At 38.3% G+C, this 13,610-nt stretch overlaps 1 protein-coding gene across 2 annotated transcripts in view; it reads right to left on the bottom strand.

Moving 5' to 3' along the window:
* STX7 (syntaxin 7) overlaps positions 1-13,610 on the bottom strand; it is a 32,944-nt gene that overhangs the window by 6,576 nt on the left and 12,758 nt on the right. For both annotated transcript variants that reach the window (XM_033055592.2, XM_033055593.2), the window contains 6 exons: positions 5,707-5,776; positions 4,085-4,175; positions 2,298-2,435; positions 1,588-1,640; positions 830-920; positions 108-180 (listed from right to left, as the gene is read on the bottom strand). In XM_033055592.2, coding sequence (XP_032911483.1) covers positions 108-180; positions 830-920; positions 1,588-1,640; positions 2,298-2,435; positions 4,085-4,175; positions 5,707-5,776 — 516 coding nt within the window. The remainder of the gene's footprint in view (positions 1-107; positions 181-829; positions 921-1,587; positions 1,641-2,297; positions 2,436-4,084; positions 4,176-5,706; positions 5,777-13,610) is intronic.

Raw genomic sequence — 13,610 nt, 5'->3', positions numbered from 1 at the left:
TTGATAGTGTAATTAGAGGAATTTTTCCAGCAAAAGGAAGTTCTACACTGCAGCTTACCAGAGAAACTGAATAAAAAAATTTCAGGTAATATTTGAACTGGACTTACCTATGACATCACCTTGTTCATGAATCATCATTCCTAGATCTTTGAAAATTTCGTTGATATCCATAATATCGGCCTGCAAAATTAAATCATTAATGTACATCATACATTTTAGCATCTTTGTGTGTTTAGATATAAATACTGTTCCTTCCCCTCCAGGGTATGCATCCATGACTCTTTATACTACAGGATAAAAAACCCCAAAAACTTAATGTTCTTATTTTTAAGGTTTTTCCAATACTTTGAGATTGAGTTTATGAAGCCCTTACTTACAGAAGTTTCAATCAATCAGAAAATCACTGTACTTCCAGAAATGTTCAAAAAAATCCACTTAAAAATGAGCATGTTGAACAAAACATTGGGAATACATCTGACAAGAGGTATAATTTCACTACATTTATATTCACTGTTTAAAATGGTTCTATAATACAACCATATTGGGAAAAAAACCATGTAATTTTTCTTGCAATCACATGAGCACTCTTACTCCATAGCAGAACCACTGAAGTTAAACGCAATATATCAAAACATGGCTGTCATACAGTAGATTTCAAATGTATTTCACCTCTAAAGACAATTTTGCAGTTTTGAAGGGAAAAACCACACCCACAGACAAATCCAAACTCCTCACGATTTATGCATCCAATTAATGCCCATGCTCCTTTAAAATGCTATTTCTGTGGAATATCAGAAGCATATTCTGCTGTAGAACCACTTGTACTTACTTCAAGCTGCCTAATGGAAGATTCCCTCTCCTCAATAAGACGGAGGTCATCTTCTGTAATTTCTTCATCTTGCACTTGTGCTTGTGGTTGACTATCAGACAAAAAAAACAAAGACAAATCCCATGCAGAATTGAAAAAACACAATGAGAAATTATGCAGAAGGATAAAACTACAGTTAAGTACATAGCACATTTTACATTATCAGTTAATAAAATGTGTGCTTTTACACTTGTCTGAACCTGGCTAACAGAAATGGTATAACCACCACAGCTTTGGTGCAGCAATGCTGCTGGAACAGTGCTGCACAGAGCAGGTGGCTGACTGGAAATTGTAAGTATGAATACAAGATCAAAGTTCCTTCTGAATTATCAACTGCAGAGTTTACATCTATCTGAGCAACAAAAAAGAATCTGAGCTTAAGAAACAGTTCTTAGAGTATGGAAGTAATGGGAGTTCCCAGTAAAACACTGGGCCCTTATCACAACAGCTTTACTTCACTCAAATTGGACTCTTCTTCCCCAGGTATGGGTCCAGGAAAACCCAAATGCAGCTTAGGGGAGCTTAAGGACATGGTTGCAGTTGAAGCATTAGGAAAAAAGGAGAGACATGATGTGAACTGCTTCTTTTTTTTCCCCATGTATGCCATCAAAGTACATTCTTTACGTTAAAAACAAAAAATATATCATGGGCAGCTTGCTTCCCTGCAGGTTGTTTATTATTCAGAGTTAGGTTAAGGTGTATTAAGTAATTCAACCTACCTGTCCCAAGAGACAAGTGTTCCCTCTTTGTAGCTATCTTCTGGAGCCCCACCCTACATGATCAGTGTTTAAAAATATAAATAAAACATTATAGCCCTGAAAAAAGCACTGGCAGCATTTCTATAAAAAGTCAATACTAGAAGATTTCGAGTAAGCCAAACTGAAACATGATTCAACACATTCCCATCCTGATTTTGCTTTAAGCATGCATAAGGCTGAAATAGAAGCAAAAGCATTCAGCTCAGTAACTGCCTGCTACAACTTACAAGTACAGAACATGTATTTAGCAAGGAGCAAAAAGTTAAAATTGGTATACTGACAAGGAAAAGCTCAACATCTGAAGTTACTCAACACATCTCCACCTTAATTCTCCACTGAAATCTGGCAAATCATTCTTTCCCAAAGGGAAAAATCTGTTGATATCTAAATGTAGATATAAAACCAAAATCTACTAGAAGTTGCTTTTGCAGGATTACAGCATGAACACAGAGGCAGTTCATTCCTTTGTGTGAAAAAGGCAAGGGAAATGTAACAGTTGTCCAGGGTGGTTATTACAGTTTAATGTAGCCTTTACCATAAAATCATACAGCAGCATGTTCTGCAGGATTTAGACTCAGCTATAAGCTAAGTAGCACTTTGGAGGCAAATCTGACACAGAACACCACTAACACCAATGCAAAGAATACAGTGGCACATTTTCTGATACTTACAGACACCCTTGAGCTGGCTCTTACTCTGGCTACAAAGTCCTTTTCCTTCTCAGCAGCTTGCCTTTGAAGTCTTTGGAAATTTGTCAGTGCTGTGGTAAACTCCCCCACAAGACGGTCCTTCTGTATTTTTCTTTGACGCTGTAGGAGTAAAAAGTTTTACCAAGTCAAATGAGCTCAGGCTTTTTAAGGCTTTACTATTTCCAGTCTGCTAAGTAACAAGGCATATATATTTTTTTCTTCTAAATTGGTGTAAGGAAAGGCTGTCAACAAAACCATTTGCAATTCCATGGACAAACCTTCTTTCTTTCTGGGATCACATAAGCACACAATTTAAGGCATTTGAAGAGGAAATCAATATATTTATTTTCATCTGACAGCTGGAAATGAGAAATGAGCAGCGATAAGAAAGGTTCTACCTTCCTTATTAGCTACTGACTGTAAAATCTTCTGCTTTGGTGTGAAATATTTTGACACCAGGAATGCTAAAATATGCAGAGGTGTCTGAACATAGAGGGGAGGAAGGGTGCAGAAAAGAAAGAACAGAGCACTTCGTATGTATTTTACATAAATGCTAGAAATACATATTGAACTGAATCCAGGAGTGGGTTTGCATACCCCCTTAAGTGCTTTACAACAGATCCAGAAATACTTGTTCTAACCTTCCAGGTTTGGTGTTTTTTTAAGATGCAGTGATGGGAAAGGAAATATTGGGCACTCAGGAAAGCCTCCACCACATTTTCCTAAATACATGCATACATCAACCCCTACAAATATCTGAAAGGTTGTCATTTGCCATTCATGAATCTGTTATTCATGCATTTCATTAAGAAACAGATTTGATAAAAGGGTAAAATTAAACAGTAAAACATTTCACTGTGAACTTTTCAACTCCAAGATAAGCAAACAGAAAAAACCCCAATAAACTAAAGACACTTTGGCTGAATTAGAGGTTATATACCAAGACCAGATTTTAACACTGCTGTTAGAAGTTTACAGCTTGACAGGATGAGCACACATGGATCATGGCCTGCCATTTGAACTCAGTATTTCAAGACTATTTACTTTCCCAAAGGCTCCTTAGTAACTACCCACAGACCAGGCAAGTTGTTTAAGTGACAATAACTGGAATTCATGTTTTCTAGGATCCTGCTGTTCTCCCCTTATTTAAGTGACAGATTTTGCTAGGATAAGAAACCACAGGAGGGCAGAGAGGAGTGTGCTAACCACAACTTCACATGTTTCTGATGGAAAGATTTTACACAGACCTCAGAAAGAAGGCTGATTCAGTAACAGCTGCTGTCTAGTCTAGTCCTCTTAAGAAAGGAAAAGCCTGTGCTTTTTGATCAGCATATCATATATGCTGATCTGAGTGATGCAGAACAGACATACTGTGATAGTCAAATTATTCAGACAGTGGGTGAACAGTGCTTTGGCACACTATTCATTCCTTGAACCTGGAGTTAGTCAGAGCGCTGGCAGAATCAGATACAGCATCCTGCAATGGAGTACAAAGTGTCCAGCTACCTGAAAAAGAAGAAAGGCATAGCACACTGCCTTGATTCCCACCACTTCAGTCACCCTTCTTCATTCCTGATACATAAAAACAACTTTGGCACAAGTCTGGACAGCAACAAAGTATTCTTACATTTTAAGTATTCCCGCATTGTGCAAATGTGTTGACTAACTAAACAGTGCTTTGAAAACTGGAATAAAGAAGTGAAGTGACTCAAATACTTTACATGAGCCAACATAATAGTCAAACAAACCATGCTTTTTGGTTTTTATACCTGTTCACTTGTGGCAGGCAAAGATCCAAACTCTTTAATGTATTTGTCAGTTTCTTTGGCAAGTTGGTTGGTGTATTGCTGCTTCTGTTGCCTAAAACCAAATGCAAATTTTCATTAGAGACTAATGGGTTACTTTGGTGAATTTTACTGATTCTCAGAAAAACATCAATACTAAAAGCTTCCCTGAAGCACACAAAGCCATCTTTATTCTCTTCTTTGCCGTAAAGGCACGAAATCATGGATTCCAGGCAGGACAGGTATTGAAGAAGGTGTGTTCCTCAGTGTGACAGTATAATTATTACTTACTAGTTTTTTCCCCCTTAGGTTTTTTCTATTTTATTAATGTGCAGCAACACATTTGTAGTCATTATGAACACATAAATATATTTCTGATATTATCACACAATCCTTTACCAATATTCCCTTTTTTTTTTCTGAAGCAACTCAAATTCTTTACCTGCTTCGACATCCTCCCCGCCCACTCTATAAAAAAGATTTTACCTTAAAAGCTATTATCAAGCTATCAGCATCAATATTTAAACTAATCAAATAACTCTTGGAAAGGCCAAATATTCAGACAAGTGTGAAACACAAAAAAACTCAAGCAAGCTTACTACACATAAATTATCCCAATAAGAGTCTGAAGCATGTCCTTAATAACAGTTTCTGCACTGTTCAGGTGTGAATTTATGCCTAGATCCCGCTGGGTTATTGCATAAACTGTGTATGGTGCTCTTCACCTGTTCCCAGTCTCCAGTAGAATATCCCCTGTGGATTGTACCTGGCTAATGTTACGTGCCCTGAACTCAGGCCATTATGAAGAAATTTGGCTGTTCACACAAAATAAACATCATAACTTTGGTCCAACACATACCTCCTCCTACTAATTAATGGCCATAACACAGCATGAAACACAAAAAATGCCAGGATGAGCACAACATTTGCTTACATGCATTTGTGATTATGAGATTAATGTGGTAAAGGAGTTTAACGAAAAAAATCATACTGGTTCATTAGACCATGCAGAGAAGTAGAGAACAGCTGCTGTGTCTGCTAGAGGCATATTAGTGAAAGTCCACCTTAAGGTGACTGAACTCCAACAGAGCATCTGCCTTGGAGTCTGATTTCACTTCTGTTCTGTTACTATTCCTGGTACTTATTTATTTGATAATGTCATCCCTCACTGTAGCTTTCATCACTAAAAACAACATTCTCCTTCCTCTCCCAGCATCCCACTTCACAAAAAACCTACCCCCAATATGTTCTTTACCTTATGACACTCCTACAGGCAGATTGGAAGTGTTGACTGGAGTGGAGGGATGTGGGGGTATGTTTTCGAGCAGCGATATTGCTTTCTGGTTGTGCCACTTTGCTAACAAACAGCTGCATAGATAGATGCACGGATTCTGCAGGCAATGTGCAGGGGCAAATCAGCTGATGTGAGCTTACAGACTATCCTACTTTTAAAAAGCACATCTGAACATCTAAGTTCCAAATATTTCTCTGTGCTCACCTTTCTCAGGGAAATCAAGCACTCTGCCTAACAGAAATCCACCTCATCACCTAAGAGGAGATTGTTTACGAGGCAATGAAATTTAAGTGTTTTCATGTGAAGTACTCACAGCTGTTGCCTCAACTCAGGCGTGTCCTGTGGTGTTCCAAGTTGATGTAGTATTCTTTGTATTTCAGCAGCTGTTTGTGAAGAGGAAGAAGAATTTGAATGGGGCAGAGACAATTGCTACTCAGTTTTATGCATTTTTGCTTGACAAGTCTAAAGCCATATAAATAAATTGACAGAAATGGATATGCAGGACTTTTTCAACCTACTACAAAGATCTCATTTGTAAGCCCCAGAACAACTACTGAATGATTTTTACCAAGTCAAAGACAAAGCCTGAGGTTTCTTATGAAGGATGAGAATGTATTCATATCTTTAGGTAGAAACAGGCAATTTAAAGATTAGCCAAAAATTTCATTATAGTAAGTCTAAATCAGGGGGGCTATGATTTTTTTTTAAATAAACAACACCATTCTTATTATTTTATGCATATCATTTTGGAAAACCATATAGAAGACTTCTGTAACGTTATCTTACACAAAAATTTCAGAATCCATGCATCAATGAAGTGACAGCAACAAAGCATTCATGGGCTCACAGTACATCAAAGAGGAAATAAAACTCATGTGTCCAGGTTTAAATTGCAGTTTTGAGATTCTTATGATTCTAAGTCTGGGATACAAACTGTCAGTAATTTTTGAGTGCATTTAATAAAACATAGTTTTATTAAATATTAGTTTTGAACTGATGTATTGTCTGAGCCTTATTTTCAGCCCAATATATTTTACTGTCACATGAGAAAGCAAGGAGAAAATGTACAGAAACTTAAAGGATAGGTAGTTTTTCACACTGCAAAAGTTATAGCTTCAAGATGTTTTATCTCCGTTTAACAACCGCAGTTCTAAACAGAACAATAAACATTCAGAATAATTCATTTTGCTTGACTTCAGCTAGGAGTAGATCTGTCTTCCCTGTATTTCTGTGGCACTCCCCAGGCAGACTGATGTACCAAACAGACAGATACAGTAAGATATTATGTGGGATCCCCACTTTATTAGCTCACTATCTATTTTTTTCCCCTAAACACAGCTAAAAATGATGTAACTGACAACTCTACATAAGGAAGAAAACATATTTTAAAAAGAGAGTACTTTTCCATTTGCTATAGCAGCAATCTGTAGGAGACAGAACTTCACGTAAAATAAGAAAATAAACTATGACTTATGTTAACCAGTTAGATAAAACTGCAATTCTTCACATTTTTAGTAATAATATTAATTCTGATTTTTGCTTCATAACAAGTCTCCAGTGAATGCTGTGTAGATGATACTGGATTATCTACACTACTTTACGAAACATCCTAATGCTGACAACTGCTATAGCCAATATTTTGTGTGCACACCTAGATAATGAATACATCAAAATGGAAAAGTCAGATTTACATGAGGTAAAAAATCAAATACTTAAGGCAAGTGTTTTTGAGAGAACTAAATGGCATAAACTACCAACAAAATTTCTATGGGGAATAGCACTGTAAGATGGGTTTCATGCAGCTTGTATTTTAACTGAGCTGAAAACCAGCAAAACATGAGTGAAGATTTTTTATTTTGGCTACAGTCACCACTGGTTACTAAGGACCAGCCCTTCCCTGCCTCCTGCCTGCTGGGTGAGGCTGTGTCTGTCTACCTGCACTTCTGGGCAGCTGCAGCTGCTCACATACACGGACTAACATGAGCTTGGGGTAATTAAGCTTCCTTTCTTATGGTCAGTGTAATGCATTGTTTTAAAGCAAACAAAAAGAATGGCTGGCATTATCTTCAAGAACACAGAGTTTTAGTATCTATAAAAATGAACGATAATTATCCTGCATTTGTTCTAAGGAGCGCCCCCTTCTGACTCCAGACCCGAGGAGCTCGGTAATTCCGTATGTACTTTCAAAAGGGAGAGTAAAAAAACAAAATCAAAACAGACAGAAAAAGTCCCGGTGTGTCCTACCGCCACCTAGAGGTGCATTATTTAACTGCAAGTAAAGAAAATGCAGGTTTGCGTTTTAAATAAAAATTCCATGAAACATGGCCTATACGTAAAATATTTGCATTCCAAGCTAATTGCATATTTATCCTACTTCTAAAGACGAACACAAGTAGAAAACTGAAAGAAAATTAAAAGCCAGCACTGCAAAATTGGTCAGGTGTACAATTTCAGAGGCAGAGCTCCTGGCAGATCAAGTCTTGTGATTCAAAAATTTAGCACAACTTAAAACACATTTTACCATGAAGTCTGTAAGTATGCTTAAAAACAGCAAATTTCTAATAGGACTTCAACTCATAAGGGGAAAAATTAGAGAAAAAAAAATTCCTAAGGACTGAAATAATAGCATTTTTTTTATGCTTCTTGTAATTCACTATTTTCTACCTTAGCCTTGGTATTATTGAAAAAATTCAATTATTTGTTTATATGAAGTATACCACATAGAAAAATGAAAATGCTTATTCAAGTCAGTAAATTAAAAAAAAAAAGGCAGAGCAGAAAAAGGAAATTTTGGGCAACAGTCTTCAGCAGAACTCCAGAAGATGCTTCAGAAAAAAAGCCAAAAAACAAATTGGTAGGACCAGCATAACAAAGGAAGAGGAGAAGCTGACTTTCCTGAAATCTTGATTTACAGTATACACCTATAGATTGATGAGTTAAAGAAATCCAGTACCTTGTACTAATAAAAATATGCTAGAGTGTATACAGACTAAAAAAAACATTCTTTATAGTCTTATAACTTTATTGTTTTGGTTTGTATTTACTGATTTCTCACTGTAGCTACTTCTAATTTAAAATATTTGATATAATATTATACATCTAATCACAAAGCCACCTAAACTATAGACACTCAGTTTATAGTCACATAAACAAGTTTATGTAGCAGGATTAAAGATATAACCCCGGGGATCACAGAGGGAAAGAGTCTTCCTCCCTCACATGCACACACAGGTCTCACAGAATCTGATTAAAAGCAAGAACCAGCTTTGCAACTTCTTAGATCATAAGACAGTATCCCTTCCTTTCCTCAAGGGAAAAGCAGGGTAGCCTTAGCGCCTCCTACTGAAGGCTAGGCTGCAGAAATACCCCCGCTTGCTCCTTCCACTGCTCCATTTGTGAAACAAGCAGGGAGAAGAACCAAGCAGGCAATGAAGAGCAAAATTGCTGAAAACCTGGGACTACTCTTTGGAAAACAGAGGTTCCCAAATTCCTGGTTTCACTGCTGGTGCTTGTATTTATAAGGGTACTGCCTCTTTCATTTAACCAGTTATTCAGCCCTTTTCAGGCTGGCAGACCACAGCACACAGTATCTGCTCTGATCCCCTCAATCCATCAGTAACACTCAAGTGTCCCAGAGAGTCAAAGGCTTAGGCCTAGCTTACAAAGTCCTAGCCCTGCACTGCAAACATACTGGTAACAGTCAGGGACCCAAGATCACAGCACAGCTTTGACAGGCTCCTAGGCTACTTCACTCTCTATGGTTTTCCCTTTCCCACTTCCCCAATTCTCTGAACAACCCAAGGAGTTCCAAAAGACAGGAATAATCTAAGGTCCCTCCTTTCCCGGATGTTACCAATCCTGTCACAGAGACTGACTGGATGCTGTGCATGATCTTAATTCATTTCAGTGCAAAGTCAGATACTAGCTCACGTGAGCACTTAGGCTCCTTGGGCATGCATAGATGGCTGCTGGACTTTGCTCAGGAGCTGCACAAGGGCACAAACCACGTGTGCACGCAGGTATTCTTTACCAAAGTCACAGGGTATGGTAGCAGCCTGCATCATAGGCTGCAAACTTCTGCAGCCACTTCACACTGCACATCAGGATAGATGTTTGCATACAACGAAAACCAACAGCTCTGTCAGGGCTCACACTACAACAGTAGGAACAGCACCTTGCCAGCTGTGGGCTGGCAACAAAAGAAGGCAAGTCCACTTTGGAAACTGAGCAAAGCAGGAAGCAGGATACATGACACCATGCAAGTAAAATGCATTTTTTCCCAAGAAACTGGTATCTTACATGCAAAGGAAACTCATTTTTTTAACCTGAAAATTAGACTTGTCTTAGAAAGAAGCAATACCACAACATTAGCCTTGCCTTACAAAGAAGCAATACCTTAACATTAAGAAGACTTTTCATTTGTCTTTGCAACATCCCTGATCTAGATCTCAGAATACACAACTATTAGCTGATAAAAGCTACTCAGCTTTTCTAAGGCTGGTCACATGCTCAGGAACAGGTCAGACATGGTTAATGATGAGCCAGAGGAACAATTAAGACCTAACCTGAATTCCTACAGAGAAAATTATTCAAGAGTCAGCTCATGTTTATTTTTACTAAGCCAAACAGTGGTTCCATTTCTAGTCAATGGAAGGCTCTTCCTCCAGTTAAGGAGGACACAAAAAGGAAAGTAGTAGTCTCTGATATCAAAGACCTTCATTTCTCTACAAGAGTCAAGGAACTAGAGATAGTTGCAGGGGAAATATTTACACGTTTAACAGGTAGGAGTATTTGAGAAACATGTTCCTGACTGAACTGTAATATGTATAATTTTTTTCATAAATAAAACCATGTTTCACATACTAGATCACACCCTTGCTTTAGAGCTGACTCCCTAAGAAGAATGGTTCCTCTCCTTCCTCCTCATCTTGTCTTGTTTTTCAGCCAGATTTGCAAAGGTGTCTCATTACTACAAGTAAATCCATGTTGACATAATAGCTGCTTCTGGTCCCTGAAATGAGAACACTTAAAGGTGGTATAGGAAGTTTAAAACCTAAAATAAAGGCACAAATAAATTAATGAAGACCAAAACGTAAACAACTCACTTCCTCCAAGATCGTGGGTGTAAATAATATTAACCCCAAACTGTGAATTAGTAATCACTGTAGAAGCTGTAACACCACAGCATTGCTTCAGTAGAAAAGGTAAAAAAGGCCCACTCAAATCTTTCAGTAAAATCCTAATGTTTGAAAGGCAATGCACCAACTAAGAGAATGGAAATTAAGAACAGAGTGGAAGTCACACACCTTCTCTGGCAGGGCTGAGAAAATGTGGTACTCACTGGGTGTGCATGGAACAAACAGCAACAGCAACATGAGCAACAAACACTGAGGATCTGCACTGCAGAGGACAAGAACCAGACAAGCAGGCAGAGCAAGCACAATGAAACCAACCTTACAAAACAGCAAGGACTAGGACCTCACAGGAAGAAGGAGCAGAAGGGCTCCTCCTAAATGTTAATTGTAATGGCCTCACCTATGTCACCATCCTATACTTAAAAAGGGACAAACAGGGTTTTAGGAACTGTCTGAGGTTCACAGGGCTAAAACAACAGGTATTCAAAGACACTGCTTATTCATTATTAAGACATTAATTTAAAATTATAATTTTCCTTCCTCCTGAGCCCAAGGAGAATAAACAGAATCAGTGAAATGTTCCTTTGTGTACATCTAACGCAACATTTGATTTGCTCCATGTGAGCCTTATGCTCCAGCTATGGCTTCACAAGGCAAATAAACAGTGACTACAGCACCAGCACAGTCACCTTGCAGAAATGCTTTGTCAAATACCTCACATGTGCTGCGACCGGCTGGGTAACTATGAAGAAATCTCCTACTTCTTTCCAGCTGAACAAGTGAGTCAACAAACAGCACATCCAGTTACAGATTAATCTGTGTGGAATCTAATAAACTTCAGAGTCCCTTCAGAGCAGACTATTGGAACAAAAGAATTATTTGTTAAGATTACACCAGTTCAAACTGCTTTTGCCTAGGGACAACAGACTTCCTCAATTTATTCAAATCCAATTCAATGCGTTTTGCTTCTGCATTTCAGCTGAGGGTACTTGAGTAAAGATGAGGAGATGCTGCAGAAAACATTCCTGGATCAAGGAAAATTAAGAGACAGACCTTTTACAAGGGCACCTAGTGACAGAACAAGGCAGAACTACTTCAATCTGAAAGAGAATAGGTTTAGGGAAAAAAATCTCTATTATGAGGGTGATGATGTACTGGAACAGGTTGCCCAGAGAAGCTGTGGATTCCCCATCTCTGGAAATCTTCACAACCAGGTTAGATGGGACTTTGAGCAACATGATATAGTGGATGGCATCCCTGCACACGGCCGGGGCTTGAAATTAGATGATCTCTAAGGTCCCTTTCAACCCAAGCTCTTCTATGATTCGGTGATTCTGATTCAGTTGCAATAGTTCCATCAGATGAAAGTTTTCTGCGTAAGACCCTCTTTACGGCTATTAGTCTAGTTCATACTCCCTCAAATTTAACATAAATCACACCACCACTGTGCTGTCTTGCTAGCCTGCTTTAACCAAGAGTGACAGTTTTTCAGAGGAATCAAATCCAGTACACCAGCCAAAAGATACCAGCTTACACTAAAAAGCATCCCCATGAACTAACCTAATTGGAATCATATATCTAAAAACTTCAGTAATTTGTTTTAAGTAATTTGTTTTATTCTGTCTTAACTCTTTGTGTAACACATTATTCTAAAACAGGAGAATGCATCAGTACAGAACAGGAGAATGCATCAGCACAGATAAACAGTAACTGATATATGTGTGGGAAGGAGAAAATTAAATGAGGATGGGCCAGAAGATTATCCTCTGAGCTCTAAGGACTAAAGACTCAGTAAGCATGAAAGAGTGGGAAAACATCCAGTCCTGTAAGCTTTTCTTTAAATTTTGTTACAGGTTCTGGTATTTCTAAATAGAATCATGCCCCAGAGTGACCAGGAACACCAGCACCAATGTATCGAGTTCAGGATCTGCCCTCAGTTTTTTCAGTGCTGTTGTAATTATTTCATTCTAGTGTACTCCCATCTATAATGGTCTTTCAAGGACACAGTGAAGTGGGATTGAAGTTTTGGCTGTTCTTCTAATGTGGGCGTAGAACACACTAAACACACATTGTTTAAGTGCAGAATAATTGATCATGCAATCAATTATTACAGCTCAGTCAAGGGGAAATAATTAAATCAATCACTTTATATTCTCATCCTAAAGCATCCCTGGTAACTTCCTGGCACTGGGAAGTTGGAACATTTCTCTAAGGAATAGCTTATTAAAGTATGAAAATGAAGCATAGTTCTGCTGTAAACAGTAACTGCACAAACACCATAACCCAACCCATTTACTTGAAGGAAGCCTGGTTTTTAAGAGGCCAGGTCATTACTGCAGCTATCTCAGGAGCTGACATGGAAGGAGACACAACACACCACAGACTGGTCAACACAAGCAAGCAGCTGCTACTATGGAGTCACTCACAATCGATCACTGGCATGGGTTTATTCTAAGCCTTGACAGCTGTCCAGCCCCCAGCACAGCAGTTTTATAGGAGATCTGATAGAGGGCTCTCTGTATTATCAAGCTGCTATGCAATCTCCTGCCCACAAGGAGGAAAATCCAACAAAACTGAGCTGCAAACAGGCACTTTAGGTACCTTAGAGAGGATCTGAAATACAGTTCTCTAGAGACAGGAAGAAACATGAGGACCCTGGCCACATCCCTTCTCCTCTGCTGCAAATGCAGGTTGTTTTGCAAAAGCTGTCTTGTCAAGGTGAGTCCATTTATACTTGCTCCATCAACAAAAGCAACAGTTGAAGTAAAATTGCGGCTGTTTTCACTGGACACCTTACTATTTATAATAATTCTAATGCAATACAATGTCAGTCAAAGAAAAATTCTGCCTTTTTTGCACATATTGACACAGTGTGCTGGGGCATAGATGGAAGACCCATTTTTTCACTTTATTCTGCTGCTAGCATAAATAAATCCCTGTCCCTCTTGTGTAATGTCATCTGACAAACAAGACAAAACACAGAAAAATATTAAAAAACCTTCCAGATTCATAGACAAATCTGTGAGGCATACCTCCTTAAATGTATATACTATTTTACATAGAAAAAAGCCTTTAAGAACTG

This window comes from Catharus ustulatus, chromosome 3 (assembly GCF_009819885.2).
Source record: "Catharus ustulatus isolate bCatUst1 chromosome 3, bCatUst1.pri.v2, whole genome shotgun sequence".
In the NCBI taxonomy this organism is placed as follows: Eukaryota; Metazoa; Chordata; class Aves; order Passeriformes; family Turdidae; genus Catharus; species Catharus ustulatus.
This window is presented reverse-complemented; position numbering and strand designations above follow the sequence as displayed.